Below are 23,159 nucleotides of genomic sequence, written 5' to 3' on the forward strand. Positions count from 1 at the left end.
ATGACAGTTGTAGCGGGGTATTTGTTACCATTAGAGATATTGACTAAATCCAAGGTAAATCATACAAGTCGAGTCGCCACCGCACTTTTATTTATCCAAAGGAATGGTTAGAAAGCGAACAAAAACCTAATAGTTTTAACAAAAACTAATAAAATAACAGAGATCTGGGTAAGGGGGTTGGTTATGTAATGGGAAGGTGTTAGGCACCCAAAACATCCTAGGTACTCCTAGGGAGCCCTTTTCATACTTGTTATGAAGGTTGTTGTTTTTGTAAGAAATTTGTGCAAACATGATTGAAGAGGTGAGAAGAGAATGTTCAAGTTATTTACATTTTGTGTTTGAATGGATAAACCCATTTCCTACGTACCATCTTATAAAAAGAGTAGGATCAAAACCTCATAGTTCGGGGTAAAAATTTCAAAACAAGTTGGTGAATTGATTGGTCCAAAAGCCTTAAGGTCTTTTGTTATCAAAGGGAGAAAACTCAACCAAACCACAAATCCACCATGGGAGGATAACTTCAACATGCTAGTGAGGGGTTAACCCTATAATAAGCATGGAAGACTCATTGTCCATCACTAAGGATATAGGTGAGTATTACATCTACCACAAGGATAACTCAAACCTAATAGCTAAAGGTTATGAAAGATTTTGATTAAGAAGGTGGCCATTGGAACCACAAAAAAACATTTGAATGGATTATATTTACCAATTAGAAGTATATACAAAAATGGTCAAACTTGACTTAATGATTCAATTCAAAACAGTGTTATGAAGAGAAAGTTTAAAAATCAAAAGCATAAGGCTTAGGTTTCTAATGCTTGAAAACAAAGGTTAAATGTTTGCACAAAAAGGCTTTGGCTTGGGTTAGAGTGGAGAGAAGAAGAAGAAGGACTAAGTCCTAAGTAAAACAAAAAGAGAAGGGATGAAGAATTAAAACCACAATGGAGTCCCTCTCTTGAGATCATATTGATGATCCAAGTAGCTCCCATCCTTTGGAATAAGCAAGCACGAAGCATAAGCAAACAAACAACTCTCATAAGAGATCCTCAATGTATCTTGTATCTTCCATTTGGATGAACATGGTAATGATCCTCCAATTAAGCTCATAGAATCCCTAGTCACAAAAGCACACACATCAAAAGTTCCATGAAGCAAAAACAAGAATGGATAAGAGTGAGTTTAGAGATTTGGTCCTTCTAATCCATCTTCATCATTAAGATCCTTTTACTCCAATTTTGCATAAGGAAAGTCCTAGAATCTAAGTCCAATTCTCCATTTCTTAGCATAGGGAAGGTCCTAGAAACTAAGTCCATTTCTTGGCATTTGGTCCATAACAATCAAAACAAAAACACAAGCACAATAATATATACACAATTATGTGCTCAAGTGAGCAAAAGGCAAATGGCATTAGCATAAACATGTGCTCAAGTGAGCAAAGAGAAAAACAAATGGATAATATGTGCAAGAATAGTAAATTGCATAAAAGTAAATTGCATAAAGTAAAGGTTAATTGTCAATAGTTAGTGTTAGTGGTTAGTGTGCCATAAGGAAAATTTAGCGCTATGTTAAGCAATCGTAATTGGACTTATGTAGAAATCACAACTATCTGATGTCGGTCAATAATAATGTAGGTAACAAACACAAGTTAGGATTCTTGATTAGTGAACCAAGTCCCAACAACTTGTCATGCCAAAAAAGAAAATGAGAAATGATCTTGTATTGGTTTAAGCCTTTTGCATGATTTAGAAGACAACCTATCCTTAATGCAAAGCCATTCACTTGATCAATTGATCAAGATGAATTAGATTTGAATCAAGGAAGATTAAGTCTCCCTAATCAATCCCAACTTATCAACCTTCAACTCATTGATCAAAAAGAAAAGAAGTAGAAGAAGAAGAAGGAGGAGATGGATAAGAGAAATGGAAATGACAAAATTAAGGTGCATTAAATGAAACACAATGTACCAATCCTCATATGTTGACCAATAACATTAAAAGTCAAGGTCAAACAATCAAAAACATAAATGAGATGAAGATTGAGAGTCAAGAAATGAATAAACTATTTTTGGCATTTTTTAATATTAAAATAAACTTGAATTAAAAATAAATGGAAAGGTCAAACTTCAAAATTACTTCAAATCAACCTTGGAAGGTCCAAGTAATTTATCCCAAGCTCAACAAGGTCAATCAAAGTTTGACAAAAAATTTCAGCATTTTTAAAAGTCAGAAACTATTTTTAATCAATTAAAAAAGAATAAAAATAACCTAATTGAACTAAAATCTCAAATAAATCTCAAACCAATTCAAAAATTGAGGAGAATATTTTTCATAGATCCGTCATCATTCAAACAGGTTAGGAAAATATTTTTTCATTTTTTGAATATCAAAAACTATTTAAAAATGAATTAAAAATAACTAGAAAAGAGAAAATTCACAAAAAATATCAAATGACAAAATAAAAAATATTAAAAATCAGAAGTAGAAACTAGAAATTATTTGGGAAATAATGCAACTGGTCCCATAATTTTTGGATACAAAATGAGAGAGATATGCATTTTTGAAATAAAAGGAATTAAAGAAAATAAAAACAGAAATCATAAAATGCAAAAAAAGGAGGAGCGTTGGATCTGAGCTCATTAATTGAGCTGGCAGATCACACGCTCCTAAGGCGCACGCCTATGGTGATCCTCAGTCAAAGCACGCACATGTGAAACAATAGAAAGTCATAACAAGCAATGACTAAGATTCAATCTGGGAAATAGATCCAATGGCTAGGATTCAAACTGGAGATGATGAAGCCACCAGAGCCACCGTCTTCTCCGGTGAGCTTCAGGATTCCGGCCAAATTGCAGAAACTCAAACCTCCATCAAAACGTGTGATCTATACATCATTAGAAAGCTGGGATGATGTACATCATCCATATACCATCCATTTTCCTTCTAGATCTCTATAGTGTGAGAAATCAGAGATGGAAAAATTTGGTGTTCATCATGAACTCAATGAATTTCAAAAATTAAAAGCATAAACATGATGCCTCCATTGAGAGGACTTCAGCCAACACAAAATCTAAGCCAATAGGTCAATGGATTAAGAGAATCGAAGGAAATACCAGTTGGAATGTAAGCTTGAGTTCTGGTGATTTCAACATGATGCCTTGCTTGCTTTATCAAAACAGAAGTTCAATGAAGTGTATAATGAAGGTCTAGAAGCATTAGATCTAAGAATACGACCAGATGAAGCTGAATTCGAGATCTGAAAATTTTTGAGAAAAATGAAATTGCCTCTTTAGTGATGGTTAGGGAGAGAATCCTGCAGCATTTCAGGTTGAATTGGGTCTCTGAAATGGAAGGAATGAGGCTTCTATTTATAGAGAAAGTGGCAAGGAGAGTGTGAGCAATCCGTGTGCATGGCATGTGAGTTTCATTGCATGGGCTTGCATGATCATGCACAAGGCCCAAAAACAATGCCAAATGAGTTATGAATACCATCCAGATGGAAATGGACATGTGAAATGCAAAGGCAATTGCTCATGTAGCAAGATTTCAAGTGAATTCTCCATTTGTACCTAAACAATCATCTCTTCGAAAATACCATTTAGAAAATCCAAGCGTAGGCATATGGGTAATGGTTGGAAAGGTCTTTGTATGAGGAACAAATGTTATGTTGGACAAAAACTCATTTGGAGTGTGGAAATTTATGAAATTTGAGTTTAAAGTGTGATGTGCAAAACATGTCAAGGCAAGGTTTCTAAAATTGGCCAACTTTCAAGCCCATCTGTTTTGATGATTCAAGCCTCAAATGAAACAACCTCCAACATAAAAGTTGTAGGTCTTTTCAAGACACTCAAAATGGACTTAACTTTTTCATCATTTGGAGTTTTGATGAAAGAGTTATGGGCACTTGAAGTTGGACTTTTTTGACTTTTAATGCATTTGTCCCAAAAGGACCTATAATGTCTTGCATTATCACATGTATTTCTTTTAGGATTTTGAAATTTTGTTCAATATAAAATTTTAAGTAGACATCTCAAGATTTCCAATTCATTTGATCCCATCTCAAAATCATAAAAAATGAAAGAGTTGTGTTCTTGGGAAGTTGACCTAAAATTAGGGTTTCAGTCAAAATGACTTATAATGTATGGGAATGGAAGATGGTTTTCCAAGCTTCAAATCAAATTTTGATGAACATGAAAGTTGTTCATATTGTCCTTAAGAACATTTTTTCTTTTGGAACTATCTCCGTTTGACCAACACATAAAAAGTTAGGTCTCAGTGCATTTCAAAATAGTCAGGTGAATTGACTGATCACCTCAAATAAGTTTAAATATGCATGAAATCAAGAGTTAAAGAACTTCCCTTGATTGTATTTGACCATGGGCTGAGGTTGCTTCATGAGCAAGACATTATGGTGCACAGATGAGTTAGGGTTTCTCTGGGGAACAAACCTCAAATCCTTTGACTTGCTTTGATAAAAAATGATGAATTGAGATACTTAGGGAGACATATTTGATGGATGAGAGCTTTGGGGACCATTACCATGCTTGCTATCATCTCTTCTTGACCATGTCTTTGTACCAATGATCTCCTAGAAGCTTTGGACTTTGTGATTGCTCAAGCTACAAACACAAGATGTTAGTGACATATTTTTGTGCTTTTGGTTAGTAAATAAAATGAGAAAAGCAATGATATACAATTCAATCATGTTTGGTGATCTCAAACCACTCACAAAAGGTCCCACCCAAAGGCAAAGGGAACCAAGATGCTAATGATCCTTGAGGCAATGCAAATGCAATGTTATGATGCCATGAGGGATCTTAGGGACAAAATTGGGGTCTTACAACAGTCTGAGAGAATGTCTAGCGCTAACACCAAATCCAATGCCATGCCCCAAGAAACCTTCAATAGAACTCAAAACACTACCCAAAGATTTAAGTTATGAATTCCTAGATATCGAGCTTGAAAGACCAGTTATAATCAATGTTGAATTAGGACAGATAGAAACCAAAAAAATTACTTCATGTCTTAAGAAAATATCCAACAACTCTAGGTTATAACATCTCCGACTTAAAAGGAATAAGTCCCTTTATATTTATGCATCACATTATGCTAGAGGAGGATTGTAAAACCTCTAGAGAGCATCAGAGAAGAGTAAATCCTACCTTGAGTGATGTAGTAAAAAAGGAGGTACAAAAGCTATTAGAAGCAGGAATCATATACCCGATATCCGACAGTAACTGGGTCAACCCGATACATGTCGTTCCAAAGAAGGTAGGTGTTACCGTTGTTAGTAATGAGAAGGGAGAATTCGTAGAAAAAAGAACTCAAATTGGATGGAGAATGTGCATAGACTATAGAAAATTAAATAAAGCCACTCGTAAAGATCACTTTCCATTACCTTTCATTGATGAAATGCTTGAACGATTGGCTAAACATTCTCACTTCTACTATTAGAAGGATACTCTGGATTCTTTCAAATTCCTATCCATCCTGATGACCAAGAAAAGACCACTTTCACCTGTCTTTATGGTGCATTTTCTTATCAACGAATGTCGTTTGGACTATGTAATGCACCACCAACATTTTAGAGATGCATGATGTCAATCTTCGCTGATTTTATAGACAACATAATGGAAGTATTTATGGATGACTTCTCTGTTTGTGGGCAAAGCTTTGAAGGATGTCTTTCGAACCTAGAGACGGTACTTGAGAGATATGTTAAGGTAAATCTCACACTAAATTGGGAAAAATGTCATTTCATGGTCCGATAAGGAATTGTACTTGGACATGTCGTATCCAACCGAGGGATTGAGGTGGATAAATAAAAAATCGAAATTATAGAACATATTCAACCTCCAAAAATAGTTAGAGAAATTCACAGCTTCTTAGGACACCTCAGTTTCTACCGACGATTCATTAAAGATTTCTCTAAAATAACAAAACCACTAACGGGATTATTAATGAAAGACGATGAATTCATATTCGATGAAGAGTGCTTAAAAGAGTTTGAACATCTAAAAATTTCTCTTATTACTGCACCCATTATGAAATCACCTGATTGGAGTAAGCCATTTTAGATAATGTGTGGCGCTAGTGATTATGCCGTTGGCGTTGTCTTAGGACAAAGGGAAGATAAAAAGCTTCGTACTATTTATTATGCAAGTAGAACCCTAGAAAACGCGCAGATGAATTACGCCACCATAGAAAAAGAACTTCTAGTTGTTGTGTTTACTTTAGATAAATTTTGTTCCTACTTAGTAGGAGCAAAATAATTGTCTATACCGACCACGCCGCAATTAGGTACCTGTTAAGTAAGAAGGATGCTAAACCGAGACTTTTAAGATGGATCATACTCTTACAAGAATTCGATCTAGATATCAAAGATAAGAAAGGCACCGAGAACGTGGTAGCAAATCATCTCTCTAGGATTGAGGATTTAAAGCCCGAACGAGTGCCCATAAATGACGATTTTCCGTACGATCGACTTGTAGCCCAGTTAGAAAACGAAAGCGAGACGATTAAATGCTCTTTATTGTGTAATGACACAGATGCTAATGAAGTTGTGGAATCTATTTGCACCAAGACAGTCCTGCCATGGTATGTTGACTTCGTCAACTACTTAGCCGCTAGAGTGCTTCCACCAGACTTAACATACCATCAAAAGAAGAAATTTTTCCATGATATTAAACATTATTATTGGGATGAACCACTACTTTTCAAGAGAGGCACCGATGACATTTTCCATCGATGTGTCCCCGAATCGGAAGTACATGATATCATCTCCCACTACCATTCTTCATCCTATAGAGGGCACGCAAGCACCTCGAATACTTGTGCGAAGATCATACAATCTGGCCTCTTTTGGCATAATCTATGGAAAGATATCCACATCACGATTAAAAATTGCGACGGATGCCAACGCACTGGAAATATCTCTAGGCGTGATGAGATGCCACTAAAAGTTATCTTAGAATTAGAAGTCTTTGATATTTGGGGTATAGATTTCATGGGTCCTTTCCCATCTTCTTTTGGTAACAAATACATACTCGTTGCAGTTGACTACGTATCAAAATGGATCGAGGTAGTAGCCTCTCCCACTAACGATGCACGAGTAGTAATTAAACATTTCAAGAATCAAATATTCCCTAGATTTGGTGTACCAAGACTCGTAACTAGCGACGGAGGATCTCACTTCATTTCCAAAATCTTCGAAAGATTGTTGTTGAAATATGGAGTCCGACATCGGGTAGCAACGCCATATCACCCTCAAACAAGTGGGAAAGTTAAAGTTTCCAATAGAGAAATCAAATAAATTTTGGAGAAAACCGTTGCAACTTCTAGGAAAGATTGGTCTACAAAACTTCATGAAGCTCAATGGGCTTATAGGACAGCTTACAAAACCCCGATAGGAATAACACCATTCAAACTAATTTATGGTAAATCATGTCACCTGCCTGTGGAACTCGAGCATAAAGCTTATTGGTCCATCAAGACCCTTAACATGAATTACACAGCTGCAGGCAAGAAAAGAATTTTGGATATCCATAAATTAGAAGAGCTTAGATTAGATGCCTATGAGAATGCCCGTATTTATAAGGAAAGAACCAAACAGTGGCATGACAAACGAATTACAAGGCCACAATTCAATGAGGGTGACGTAGTCCTTCTCTTTAATTCTTGACTCAAATTATTTTCGGGAAAACTTCATTCTAGATGGTCTGGCCCTTTTGAAGTCACGAGAGTTTTACAAAGCGGAGTTGTGGAAATACGAAGTAAAACTAATGAACCATTCGTTGTAAATGGGCAGCAACTTAAGCACTACCACAATGTAGAGGATAAATATTTTTGCACGAGCTACAAATTAGAAGAGTTGCTCGCTCTTTAGAAAGATTAGCACCGTTCCAAATTATTGTCGAGCTCCCGACATTAAACGAAGCGCTACGTGGAAGGTAGCCCATGATCTTAAGTCTTTATCATTTCTTTTTAGTTGTTTTCAATTTTATTTTTATTTTTTATTTTTTTCTATGTTTGTTATTATTATTATTACTAACTATTCTAACACTTCCATGTGATACCTTTTACTAATAGTATTATTTAATTATTACTATTATTATCAACGTGAACATGTGTTACTACTATCTTTAATTAATGTAATTTCCATTTCAGTTAATTATTTTATTTCTCCACGTATTATTATAGTTCTTGCAAACTTTATGCTTTTTAATTATGGCTACTAGTTTTAATTATTTCAATTAACTGTTATATGGCCTTATGAGCATTTACCTGCAATGATCTTAAGAAAAAGCTGAAAAATTGCGTATTTTAGGTTAATGACGTCCGCCATTATGCTAATGGTGTTCGCCATTAGCTTCGAATTAAAGGCCCAGTTACTTAGGCAGATGGCGTTCGCCATATACCTAATGATGATCGCCATATCAGGAGAACATACCATTTTCCTCTCTTTTCTTTTCCCTCCTGCACGTTTTTCCAATACCCTAGATTTTAATCTCTTAAACTCCCAACTCTAAACATCTATAACTAAAACCCTTCAACTCCCAACCACTTAGCTTCTTCCAAATCATTATAAAATCCACAAACATCCACTTCCCAACTCCACAATCCTTTCCTCTTACTTTTCTATCCTCACAACATCTATAACCTTTTCTTCAAATTTCTCTTTCCCTTTGTTCAACATGCCTTCTAGAGCAGCTAGACCGAAAAGAGAGGTTAACTATATGGGAGTCGAGTTCATCAAGAGAATTGATGTAGATAATCAAAGGAGTATATACCACAAAAATTTCAAGAGGGGCGTCTTAGCGACGAGGTACCCTGATGATGTTGCCCTTCGTGCTTTGGGTTTATTTGACAGTGTACGTCGGATGCTTAACAACGTAGGTATGTATCACTTTTGCTTTTTGACTAGTCCAACCTACATTCGACTTACCTACGATACACCACCCCAATAGGAGGATCCCGTACCACCGACACTGCACACTTTAGGATGTTCAATAGAAATTACAGTATTAACCAATACCAAATGGCCTATTTACTTTCGTTCCCTCATGGAGACGAGTTTGCTTGCCAACACCCTTTAGAGAGAGAATGGGAATCTAACGCTCTCGACTTTTGGCATCAACTAACGGGAAAAACCACCATCGACTGGGAGGGCCTTAAAGCCACCGCTATTCAAAACCCATCCATTTGGTATTTGCACTGCATTTTGGCCAACACTATATTTGGTCGAGAGAACACCGGAAACGTAAATTCTAGGGATCTTTTCCTTATATATTGTGCCTTATCTTAAACCAAAGTTAACCTAACACCATTTCTATTAGCACACTTCTAGTCCTCCAGTGTTAGGATATGAGGTCTTATTTATGTTGGAGAGTTGATTACATCTATAGCCCTTGCGTTGAACTTAGGCACGGAGTTGGCTATGCTTGAGCCGTTAGAGATTCCTTTTGTCGACCATGAATATTGTCGTAGCATGCGCCTTATCAAGAATAAACCTGACAGAAAATATTTTTTGATGATCAGTAACCGAGAGGTGAGGGGAGTTACTTTACCTTGTGTCGTACGCATCGACGTGCGAATGAGCACTAATTTGATTTTTGATCTTAACGCCCCTGAGACCGATCATATGGAGCAAGATACTCTCCAAACTAGAACACATGCACACACCACACCTGATTTTCTTGACTCTTTTACAGGTACCTCATCCGGATATCAGCTCCACGAGGAGTATGACTACACCGCCATGAGGACAACTCTTGATGACATCCTAAGTGAGCTTAGACATCGAATGATGTTGATGTGGATCGTGATGTGATACTTAGGAATATTCGTAGGCAACATAAGAAGATGAAGGTCACCATTCATCATATCAGAGAGACTCAGCTTGACTTTGTTGAGCGAACCGAGCTCCACATGGGTGACCTCACCGAGCAGATGACCATAGTGCACTTGGAGGTGACAGGTATGAGGGAGTACATGCAGCATGTGCCAAATCTTGCATTCGATAGAGGAGGTTTTGCAGGACACAGAGGCCGCGGTCGACATCATTGATCCCCCTACCAGGTTTCACTACTCCTTTCCCCGCCTTGTACTGAAACATTGAGGATAATATTTTGTTCAAGTATAGGGGGGGGGGGAGCTTTACCGCTTTTCTATTATTTACTATTTTATTTTCATTAATTTCGTACTTAGTTATTTTTAGCTTTTGGTCGAGTCTTACATGTGCTGTCGAGTCCTATTGCGTGATATTTTTCTTTTGTTTGAAAATTCCCTTAGATTTGACCCCCAATGATAAAAAAAAATTATTCAATGACATGACACACCTATAGTATAGTTTGTTTCTCATTTTTAGGCTTTGTTAGATAGACTTTGGAAAATGTCGATAATATCGATATCGTCATAACACCCTAAATTCCCTAAGTATGCAACATTGATTTGAATAACCATTATGCCAAGACCTTAATTCTAAGTTTCTTTAAGTAACCCCTTGAGTAGTTTATACTAGCAGTCAACACCATCCTAAAACACACATGAGTAAGGAAGCCAATGCAAATAAGTGTATGATCTCAAGCAAAAAAAATATATATAATGACTAAAATATGTGATAAGATTTGTCCCTTCTAAGTTAGGTGATCCTCACCCGATCATTTAGCCAAATGGTACGTACTCATAAAATTTTAGTTGAAACTTAAGCAAAATTTGCTAAGTGCAAAAAAGTTGAAACGAGATCATAGTCACTAACAGGTTCACCTGCCTTGAATGTGTATGGATAACGGGCTGAATGTGATTGCACTAGAATGAAAAAGAGGGTGAAAAAGAACAAAGAATTTAGGTCGAGTTATAATGGCATGATTCGAATTGGTTTTGCATAGGGGGGAGTTTTTGTCCGTGAAATACGGATGTGTGTCACTACGATATCCTTGTTATTATTAACTAGTACCTATTGATCTAGCATTAGCCTAAAAGTATCGTACTACTTAGAGTGTTGTTGTGCATATGTTTCAGAGCGTGTGTTTAATCGTTTATCATGTGCGTTCGGTGATTGCTTGAAGACAAGCAATGGTCTAAGTATGGGGGAATTTGATAACGAGAAATCATATCGTGTTTTTAGGCTCATCTCACATGTTCTATGTCTATGTTTTTATGAATTTTATCGCCTTTTACTTAGATTTTATTTGTTTTGCAGTTTTTAGTTGATTTCATTGGAGTTTTGGAAGCCTCGCGGAAAAGAATCGAAAAAGGAGCTAAAGTGGAGCAAAAGAGTTAGTTTTAGCTAATATGTGAAAATGGTGTTCGCCACCTACTAGATGGTATTCTTCATCTCCACTGCCTGCCATGTCATTTAATGAGCAAGGCAATGGCGTTCACCATTGCCCTAATGGCATTCGCCATCTTCATGCAGAAACAGAATTGCGCTAGTGGGGCAGTTTCTTAGCAGTTTTTCAACCACTTCTCCCTCCACTAAGTCAGCACGTCCAAGACAATTACCAAGCATATGAACTTTATATATATATATATATATATATATATATATATATATATATATATATATATATATATATATATATATAGCCATTTTTGGAGTTTTTCCTATCCATTGAATTCCCGCGGAAGCTCTGTCCAAATTCCTTCTTAGTTTTAGGCAGAAAATTACTTGTAGAAGTGGCAATAACTCACATCGAGGGATTGTCACACCTTTTTATTTCTGTACCGTTTGTACTTTGGATCAAGAACAAGCTTGCCGTTATTTTCAAGTTCAAGTTAATTTAAGTTTACTTTATGCAATTTCAGGTTTTTTTTACCGCTTTTAATATTTGTATGCTTTACTGTCTTTTATTACTTGCATGCCATGCTATTCTTAGTTATAAACACTTTAATCATGTTGTTTTCAATTAATATCATACCTTGCTAAATTATTCTGAGTCCGGCGTATGAGGATCGTCGTCACCAACGAGACTCGGTAGAAATAATAGGCGCAAATATATGATTTAACTATGTTCTGGCTTTAGTTTCTAAATGTATGTTTTACTGTTTTGGCACGAGAGTGTGGGACAAACCAAGATTCAGTCCGATAGCGCGAGAGTGTGAGGAAGGAACTGGATAATGGAAACTAGGCAACGATCCTAAAAATAGCGAGAGCGCTTTAGGCATCGTTTAGGATCTCATTTACTTTCAAAATACGCTTCCTAATTAGAACGGGAGAGCGAGAGTAAAATCCTATGGTTAGAAGGTGTTGTCTTTGTCAATAGCGCGAGAGTGTGAGACGGGACCTTTAAGTCGATAATTTCTACATAACGCAATAGAATCGTATTTAGTGCCCGAATTCTACCTAAGCCCTAAGGAACATAAAATCCATATTTCAGACTCTTTTTTATCATAAATTTTGAACCGTTAAAAATTAGTATTTTCATTCCCATTTAAAACCTTATAACCTTTAGCCTTAGCTTTGCACTACAACAATAAATAACATTAGCTTGACTATTAGTCTCTGTGGGTCCTATAATCTTTTAAAACTACATGACAAACTGTGCACTTGCAGTCATCGTCCGACAGACACGTCAGTCAGTGATCATTTCCTTGATTGTGTATGTAATGGTTTTATTGCCAATAATTATGTTTGATGCTCTAGCATCATGCTCAACACATGTCCTAATAATTGTTGACATTTGATTACTCTTAATCTCATGTTTGTATATGCAAACATGCTAACCTCTGATATGACTTACAGACCTTCTGAGAAACACTTTTTCCAAATTGTGGCAAAAATGGGGAATTATGGTGTGTGTAGTAGAGTAGTGTAACCACTGTCTTGATTACTGACTTTGTGATGTATGAGGATTTACTACTAACCTGATATATCCGGATGTGCTTAGTGTTGAATGGTATGACTGGTACTAACTAATGTGATCTAATTTTTTGTGTGCACACGTGTTGAAGTATCTAGCCTGGCATCTGACTCTCAACCTTGTGTGACTGTGTGTGCTGATATCTTTGTGTGTTAGTAGTAGCTTCTTCCCTATAACTATAAATTATTAACTATGTCTGCATGTATGACTAACCTATCATGAATAATTTCATGTTAACCTCAATTGACTAATGTGTAGCAACTACCATGCTACAAATATGTATTGATGCTGCTCTGGCTTCTTTTGCTCCAAATGCATGCTCTGATGTTTGTTCTTATACTGATGTTGATGGTTTGTATGAGTATGAGATATCTTTGATACTAAATTGTGTTTCAGCTTGAAGATTTATTTTTCCAAAACTTTCCAAAGGGAGAGATTGTTGTTCTTTTTGGATTAACTGCATTATGTAAAGTAGCATGGAGTAAGTTCAAGTTATTTCTGTTGCAGAGGGGATACATGTGAAACATGATGTTCCAACATGTGCGTTGTAACATTTGGTATCTGACAACAGACTTATGGTATTGTAGTTATGGTTCAGAATTATCTAACCCAAGATTCACTCTACAAAGAAGATTTATATTTTATGAAGAGTTAATCTTGATGTTCTGGTGTAACATGTGGAACAGGATGTTCCAACATGTGTGTAGTGCAACATCTGGCCCTAGTTAGCAGACCATGATGGATGTTGTTAGCTGCAAAATTTCTGATTGAGATTTAATCAATTTATTGCATATTATTTAGCAAAGTTTGTTTGATTGGTTTGCAAGCTGTTGGAGATCAAATCAGATTTAAATGGAGTTTAAATTTGAATTTGAAATCTAACAAATAATATCTTTTTAAGATTTTTAGGGAGCATATCAAATCCAAAAAAAAATCAACCATTATTCTGGACAAATTTAATTCAGATATCCAAGGAAAAAATGTCCAGAATACATTGCTATATAAGGGGACTCAAATTTCATGTTTGATAAGGTTTTTGTGTGCTAGATTAAGTTCTTAGTGCCTAGGGTTTTTCAGTATTTTTTTCTTGTATTCCATGCTAATTTATCACTCATATCATAAGTAATAGTGTTAGATCTAGTTTGTGTACACCACTCTATGTTTGAGTAATTTGACATAGTTGTTAGTTTGTCTTAGTTGAGTTGTAAATTCAATATTCAATAGAGTTGTTATCGAAGTTGGTCACTTGGGATTAGTGATTGAGATCATGTGAGAGGAGTTCTCATATTTAGGGGAAGTCGTAAATAGAAATTCATTAAGATTAGGAAGATGCATTAAACATCATAGAGTTGGTGTTCCAATAAGAATAATCGTACTAATTCAAAAAATTGAATTTTCTTTCTTGGGTAGACTGCCCTCCAAACACAGATGTTGTTTGTATCGAATTGGATTTCTTGTCTCTTATTTTATTTTATTATTTTCTGCATTGTGTTATTGCTGCTATTATATTGCTATCTTATTGATTTAACAAGTTAGACAAGTTGTTCCAACATCATGTCCATCTGCCCCTCGAAAACAAAATTTTAGTAGTATCAAATCTTCTCGAAGGCCATAACTATTGCAATTGTCTATGAAAGGCAAAGCCACACCACAATCCTCCATCCCAAGCTTATGGGGCTACGGTTCCAGTCTAGGTTGATGCCTTATCCACAGGAATTCGACTCACCCAAAGCCAACCGAAAAGAGTGGTCAGGAAGATGCACTCGCTCCAAGAGGCGTACTAGATATGAGTTGCTCAACCATCATGGGCAGTTACATACAAAGGTCATACAATCTACAAACATTTGTTGTCATAATCATGTAACCCCAAAATAAGGATCTATAACCTTTAATCTTCAAAAAAATATATATAAAAGCTAAAGGTCGATTTAGTCTCAAATACATATCATTCAATCACAAAAACTTCACACTTACGAATGTCACTTATTTGAGAGTCGATGTATTTGCAAGTACGTCCTACATTGTCAAACAAAACTAAAAAATTATTCAAAAATACATCATCCGATCCATTGTAATCAATAGCACTTAGAGAAGAAATATCCATATCAAATCACCCACAATATAAGAAAAAGATAAGTTAGAGAATACCGGTGAAGCACCGATACCCCAAAATCCCTATCGAATCATATCTCATATATATCCATACACCGATACGCCAACGATACATTTCAGAGAAGTAATCAAATTTATTTATTTAAATAAATAAATAATTCCAATACGGCGGCAATACACCTTTGATACGGTGGTGGTAATTCTAGGGGTGGCAAAACGGGCTCGGCCCGCGGGCCATACCCGTTTTGCCCGCACTTTTGTGCGGGGCGGGCCAAGGATTTAGACCCTCACCCTCAAATGTGTCCGCCCCGCCCCGCCCCGTTTTTTTTCGCGGGCTTTTACGGGCACGTGTATTTACATAAATTTTTGCGTTTTTAGACTTAAATAGTGCAGTGCCCGCGGGCTTTCCCCGCCCCGTTTTTTTGCGGGCTTTTGCGGTGCGGGCCTAAACGGGGCGGGCATGCCCGTTTGCCACCCATAGGTAATTCCAGATACTTGAATATTTAATTTTTAGCCAATTTTTTTTAATGACTCTTCATTTCTTTTTACTACTTTTCTAACTGTCATTATTTAATAGCCATGCTTAGTTCTTTTCTAATACTTTACACTTTTCTAAAAAAATAGCTTTAATTCCCATAATTTCTTTTAAATTCTCAATATTTGAAATTTATTCATATTAATGATAATCTTTATTAATAACAACTTCTATTTCTTTTTCAATTTGCATGATACATATTATTTATACAGTAACATTTGCAACTCTTGAAGTTTGCATCACTATCTCATGAAAAACCAAATTTGTAAACCACTCTATTTAGAATTTTTTTTTTAAATATCCAAAAATTTCAAAAAAATTTCAAAAATATCCAATTTTTCAAAATAATTACACAAATGGCCAAAATTGGTCATTTTTTACCCTTAGGCGCCACCCTAGTTGGCGCCTACCCTTAATGGGGAGGGCAAGTCGCCACTAGGGGTGGCGCCTATGCCCAATCCATTTTTTTTTTTTTTTTTTTAATGTTTTTTTTTTATTTTTTTTAATTTTTTTTTATTTATAAATTTATGTTTTTTATTAAGTATATTAATTTATGTTCACACATATATTTTGTCTAAATTTTTTTTTATATATATATATATATATATATATATATATATATATATATATATATATATATATATATATATATATATATATATATATATATATATATATTAATTTATATATATATATTAATTTATATATATATATATATATTAATATAATTTATAAGTAATTAATATTATTTGTAAATTTTTGGAAAAAAAATTAATTTATATATGTATAAAGATATGATAGACAATATTTTTAAAGATAAAGATAAAGATATAAAGATAATAAACAGAAAATATTTTTATTTAAATAATAGACAAGGCAAATATTACAAAGATATGATTAATCACATATGATGCGGTCCCTTGTACGATCCGCACGGGGGAGGTCTAGTTACTCGCCTAGACGGTTCACGTGGTGGTGGTGCTTCCCTATTACCACCCCTTGCCCTAACGCGCCCCCTTGCCGCTTGCCGTTGTGGTTCGGTCGAAGTCCCTTCAGTGCTGTAGGAAAGACGGGTCCCCTCTGCGCCCTCGAAGCTTTGTCTCGGTGGGACAAACTGACTACTGCTGGGTGCGCCCTCGAATTGTGGTCTTTGGTAGTTTAGGGTTGAATCGGGTTGGCCAAAGTGCAATGTTTGTTGTGGTGTGTAGTAGTCCTGTTGGTAGTCCTCTTGTATACCCGTGTCGGGGCTAGGTGGAGGACTGGAAGAGCTTGGGAAATTGCCGTGTTGGAATTGTTGGGATTGGTGGAAGTAGGGGGATTGATATTGTGGTAGGTGTTGGGACTGTTGATGGTGGTGGGAATGTTGAGTTTGTTGTTGGTAGTCTTCATGGTATTGGGATTGAGTTTGTGGTATGTATTGTTGATTTGGTTGGGGGGTGGACATGTGTTGTGGTTGTTGTTGTTGGTAATATGGTGGTGGTGGTTGTTGTTGGTAATAAGGTGGTGGTGGTTGTTGTTGGTAAAATGGTTGTGGTGGTTGTTGTTGGTAATAAGGTGGTGGTTGTTGTTGTTGGGAATACTGTGGTGGTTGTTGTTGTTGGAAATATGGCTGTTGCATCCGGGGATCGTCCAAATAGAACGGGTCAGACACAATCATTTCTGGATTGGTATTTGCTCTATACCATTCCACATATTCCCTTGTCGGCTTCATTTCGTTGGGCGCCACCGGAAATTGTAGAACATAGTGGGCACGGTCTTTCCACATTTTTCGAAACTCCTTAGCAAATTCCTTCCAATTTTGGGCATACCACTGGTGGCTGACTTTTTTTAGATGCCAAGGTTCCATGGACATTGGGGGGCCTGGGATGTCTTGATGCATTCCGAATTGATGCTTGACACGGTCACTTTGGTGCATCTCCACAGTGGTGAACCGCATTATGGCCGTTTTTGCTGTCCAAACAGCTGCATCTTCGGGGTTTGGTTGATGTTCCAATCCCAAATATGGCCTCCAAATAAACTGCAAAGAAAAAAGTAAATATGTTATTTATCGAGAATGCATGACATTAATAAATCAGTTAGAAGTTGAGTGATTTAGTGGTAATACATCCTGTGCTCGGAGACGATCCAACAGTTGACGATAAAATATAATTTTATTTTTGGGGGTAAGACTGTAATCCAGTCCGGTTGTAATGAACCTAAACAAAAAAAGATAAATAATATTAGTTACAAATATTTATAGAATAAATATACAAAATGAAATAAGATCATAAATTTACCTAGTTGCGTAGGGGAAGGAGTAGTCATTAGGATTTTCTGGGGCTAGCCTCGGCAATCTCCACCACCCCCATGTTTGAAGCAAAAAAGCACATCCAGAAAATGTACAGTGCTCATTTTGTGCATTTTTACACAAAGAGCTATATAGGAATGCTAATACTGCAGAACCCCAACTATATGTGCTTATTCTATCAATGTCCCCGAGCAAACTCAAGTACATAAAATTTATGCTATTTCCCGTCCCTTCGGGAAATAGCAAGTTCCCAAACAATAGCATAATGTAAACCCGGGTTTTTATGACTTTTTCTTGTTCGGAGGATTCCTCAGTCAAAGTTATGGAGTCGTGGTACAATTGTAGGCTAGATAATTTAATACCCTGACCCCTTGCTTTGGCAGACCCCTCACCCTCGACCAGATCTACCCCCAACATTTCAACACATACTTGGTTAGGCTGTTGAACATTTCCGGTCACAGGCTTACCATCTATTCTAAGACCTAAAAGCATGTACACGTCCTCTAATGTGACGGTACATTCACCAGTTGGTAGGTGAAAGGTGTGTGTCTCAGGTCTCCAACGTTCACACAGAGCCAAAATGAATTTGGCATCAATGGTGGCATTTACGACATGCATTACATGACCGAAACCCGCACGCTCTATGTAAGGTACGCACGGATGTTCCAAAATTTCATCTCCATTGGTGGTTTCAAAGGCGAGAAAATAACATGCCCATCCCTTTTTAAGATTACTGGTTCAGGATCCGGGCGCCTTGATGATGTTCGCTGCCATGACGACGGTCTTGGGGATGCCATGAACTCAACTTGATACAGAAGGTGGTAGGAAACAGTGGTGAAGAAAATGCAAGGAAATAACACTTTATTTATAGGAAAAGATCTGGGTTGTACACCAGTCTACCTAACCCTAATTAGTGTCGCACTTGATTAATTAGGGTTTCAATTAGGTCATAACTACCAAACTCGGATTATAACCGATCAATATACCCTAATTATAATTGATACATTAACCTTAACATGAATAACCCTAATTCTCCCAAAAATTTATAAATAATATTATTTACTTATAAATTAAATTAATATATATATAAATTAATACATATATATATATATATATATATATATATATATATATATATATATATATATATATATATATATATATCTTGTAAATAAATATTTATATATATTAATTAAATGTGTATAATATTAATTGTTTATAAATTAAATTAATATATATATATATATATATATATATATATATATATATATATATATATAAATTAATATATATATAAATTAATATATATATATCTTGTAATAATTTTATTTATATATAAGTGTTAATATAAATTAATATAATTTATAAAAAAAATATATTTATCAAATATCTAATATTTAAAAAAAAAAATTAAAAAAAAAATTAATAAAACATTTAAAAAAAAAAAAAAAAAAAAAAAAAAAAAAAGGATTGGGCATAGGCGCCACTCCTAGTGGCGACTTGCCCTACCCATTAAGGGTAGGCGCCAACTAGGGTGGCGCCTATGTACACAATTAGGGCAAATTTTGCCCATTTGTGTAATTTTTTTGAAAAAATGGTTAATTTTGAAATTTTTTTTAAAATTTTGGATATTTAAAAAAAAAATTCCTCTATTTAGTGATGATGGTGAAGAAGGTGAAAACATTGGCACTATTTTAATATCTTAGATTTAATATTTTTCAATAATATAGTAATGTATTAAAATTCTGTTATGAGTAGACTATGATTTAATTAAATATTTAGTTTTAATATATATATATATATATATATATATATATATATATATATATATATATATATATATATATATATATATATATATATATATATATATATATATATATATATATATATATATATATATATATATATATCCTATCTTGTATTATTTAATTAGTAACGGTATTCTCATATCGGATCCTTATCGTATCCGATACTCGTATCGTGTTTTATAGGAGATACTCTAATAAAACCTAAACATATTTCAAAATAATTCATAACATATGTGTCTGAGATAGAGAATGTGAAAAATATGAGTACAAGTGAGCGCCAATGAGACACTTAATGTAACACATTAACATACCTAACCTAACTATGTTAAGTAACTTAGGGACCAAATTGATTAACATTGGATAAAAGCAATGGACTATTTTGAAAATTTATAAAACAAAGACAGGGTTGACACACTCATGGAAGAAATAACCTGATCAACTACAAAGTTACTGATATTTGTCACTATTGAATCAGGTTTCATTGTGTGTTTATGTTTGATAGCATTGTTTGATAGTCATATAAAAAACTTATCATTATTTCCTTTTATTAGAACCACACAGATTTTACTAGTTGGTATTAATTAGTATTTGTCAATTTCTTAACATTATCCTTTTTTCTCTCTATTAAAGCACATGCTTATCCCTTATTTTAGAGCCTCGTATCTTGTACACACAACATACACAGAAAATCATCAAAGATGAGTACTTTTTCTGACAATAAAAAACCACATGCTGTGTTGATTCCATACCCAGCTCAAGGCCATATCAATCCATTGTTCAAACTAGCAAAACTTCTTCACCTTAAAGGCTTTCACATAACCTTTATCAACACTGAATACAACCACAAACGCCTGCTAAAATCAAGAGGTTCCAATGCCTTTGATGGGTTCACTGATTTTTGCTTTGAGACTATTCCAGATGGTATAACTCCAATGGAAGGTGATGGTGATGTTACTCAAGACATACCTGCTCTTTGTCTATCCATACGAAAGAATTTCCTCAGACCCTATTGCGAACTTCTTTCTAGACTTGATGAATCTGCCAATATTGGTCTTATTCCACATGTTACTTGCTTAGTTTCTGACTATTTTATGACTTTTACTATACAAGCTGCTAAAGAATTTGCACTACCAAATGTTCTCTTTTTTCCATCAAGTGCATGTTCTTTGCTGAATATTTTGCACTTTCGTTCCTTTGTAGAAAAAGGTCTCACACCACTCAAAGGTACTACTAAATTAAGTATTTTTTCTTTGAGAATATTATGTGTATATGTACAACTAATAATATAATTAAATTATTTATATACTGGTTTAGTTCCTATTATTATTATTATTATTTTATTTTTCATATAAATAATAATAATAACTATTAATATGTATTGAGTAATACTAACTTGTGCCATAGGGGCAAAATGGCACAAGATAAGACATGCAATTGTAGAAAGTTTATATTAAATAAAATAATTATAAAATTAATTTTATACTTTTATTAAAATTAATACATAATTTCCAATACAAAATTAGTTTCTTTAGTTCTTTTCTTGTGCCCTTAAGGCACAAATTAATATTATCAATATATATATATATAGTATTACAAATTAGTATTATCCCGCTTTAATTGAAATACAGTGACAGTGTAAAATGATTTTACACCATCAGTTAATTTTAGACGTTGAATATTAAAATAAATTTGACTTTTATTTTTAAAAATCTATAAAGTAATGCAAACGGATGATAATGATGAATGAACAGTATAAAACTTTTTACACTGACAATTGATAGTAATTAATTTTATATATATATATATATATATATATATATATATATATATATATATATATATATATATATATATATATATATATATATATATATATATATATATATATATATATATAAAAGCGGTGTAACTTTAAACTATTAACTTTGATATTTATGATATGCAGATGTTAGTTATCTAACAAATGGATATTTGGAAACTAAAGTAGACTGGATTCCGGGTTTGAAAAACTTTCGGTTGAAGGATATTGTCGACATTATAAGGACAACAGATCCCAATGATATCATGTTAGAATTTTTAATCGATGTGGCAGATAAAGTTCCTAGAGATTCTACTATTGTTTTGAATACTTTTGATGAACTTGAGAGTGATGTAATAAATGCCCTATTATCCATGTTTCCTTCTCTTTACACCATTGGCCCTTTACCTTCATTGTTAAACCAAACTCCATCTAATCATCAATTAGCATCTCTAGATTCCAATCTTTGGAAAGAAGATACCAACTGTCTTGAATGGCTTGAATCCAAGGAACCTGGATCTGTGGTTTATGTGAATTTCGGCAGCATCACAGTTATGACTCTAGAGCAATTGTTGGAGTTTGCTTGGGGTTTGGCCAATAGCAAGAAACCATTTCTATGGATCATAAGGCCTGATCTTGTGATTGGCGGCTCAGTGGTTTTGTCTTCTGAGTTTGTGAATGAAATTTCAGATAGAGGCCTAATAGCAAGTTGGTGTCCGCAAGAAAAAGTGTTGAATCATCCTTCAATTGGTGGATTCTTGACTCATTGCGGATGGAACTCAACCACTGAAAGCATATGTGCTGGAGTGCCAATGTTGTGTTGGCCATTTTTTGGTGATCAGCCACCAAACAGTAGATTTATTTGCAATGAATGGGAGATTGGAATTGAAATTGATACGAACGTGAAGAGAGATGAGGTTGAGAAGCTTGTGAATGAGTTGATGGTGGGAGAGAAAGGAAAGAAGATGAGGCAAAAGGCAATGGAATTGAAGAAGAAGGCTTTGGAGAACACTAGTCCAGGAGGTTGTTCATACATGAACTTAGACAAAGTTATTAAGGAAGTGTTGCTTAAACAGAATTAAGAACTATTTTCTGCAATGCAGCATTGTACTACATTGATTTTCTTCTATTTAATGTACTCTATTGTCCAGCAAACATGATGCATCTTTTAGAAGTACTACTTGTATTTAGAACCTTTAAAAGATATCATAAACTGAAGCGTGATTAAAAGAATTGAAATGTTACTGAAAAATCAAGAACGAAATTGAACCAATTCAATTATGTTCGTAAAATATCTGTCAAGATACAGTTTAATAGTTTAGTTTGGTTTGATTCAGTTCAAATCAAACCATATCCGTTCAGTTCAGTTTTACCGAACTTTTATAACAATTAAGTTCATTTTTTCTTCGTGAACCAACCCATGAACAGCCCGAACATCTAGAATTTCACAAGCTATTACTATTCACTGATGTACTGTATGTATTTTAAAATATGTAGAGTTTCAATATTCTATTTGGCATTAACAGTATATAATTTCATCTTTGCACAGATACTACATTCTTAACGAAGTCATTATCATCATATGAGAAACAGATTATTTAGAAACTAATACATTTAAATAGTCTCTACAACATAAGAAATCATTGCTGGATGTAATAGTTCAAATTAATGTTTTCTAATTTATACCAGATTTATAATGGTATAAATTTCATACCTCAGTGAAACAAAGTAAAAAAAAAACAATTTAGTATCATTGA

At 34.6% G+C, this 23,159-nt stretch overlaps 1 protein-coding gene across 1 annotated transcript; it reads left to right on the forward strand.

The window, feature by feature from the left end:
- The first annotated feature begins 20,214 nt into the window (after nucleotides 1-20,214).
- On the forward strand, nucleotides 20,215-22,557 carry LOC127121500 (7-deoxyloganetin glucosyltransferase). The gene is made up of 2 exons (XM_051051991.1): nucleotides 20,215-20,828; nucleotides 21,550-22,557. Exons 1-2 carry the CDS (start codon nucleotides 20,303-20,305, stop codon nucleotides 22,482-22,484), a joined length of 1,461 nt encoding a protein of 486 aa, XP_050907948.1. The 5' UTR covers nucleotides 20,215-20,302; the 3' UTR covers nucleotides 22,485-22,557.
- Nucleotides 22,558-23,159: the final 602 nt, after the last annotated feature.

Source organism: Lathyrus oleraceus, chromosome 1 (assembly GCF_024323335.1).
Source record: "Lathyrus oleraceus cultivar Zhongwan6 chromosome 1, CAAS_Psat_ZW6_1.0, whole genome shotgun sequence".
Taxonomy (NCBI): Eukaryota; Viridiplantae; Streptophyta; class Magnoliopsida; order Fabales; family Fabaceae; genus Lathyrus; species Lathyrus oleraceus.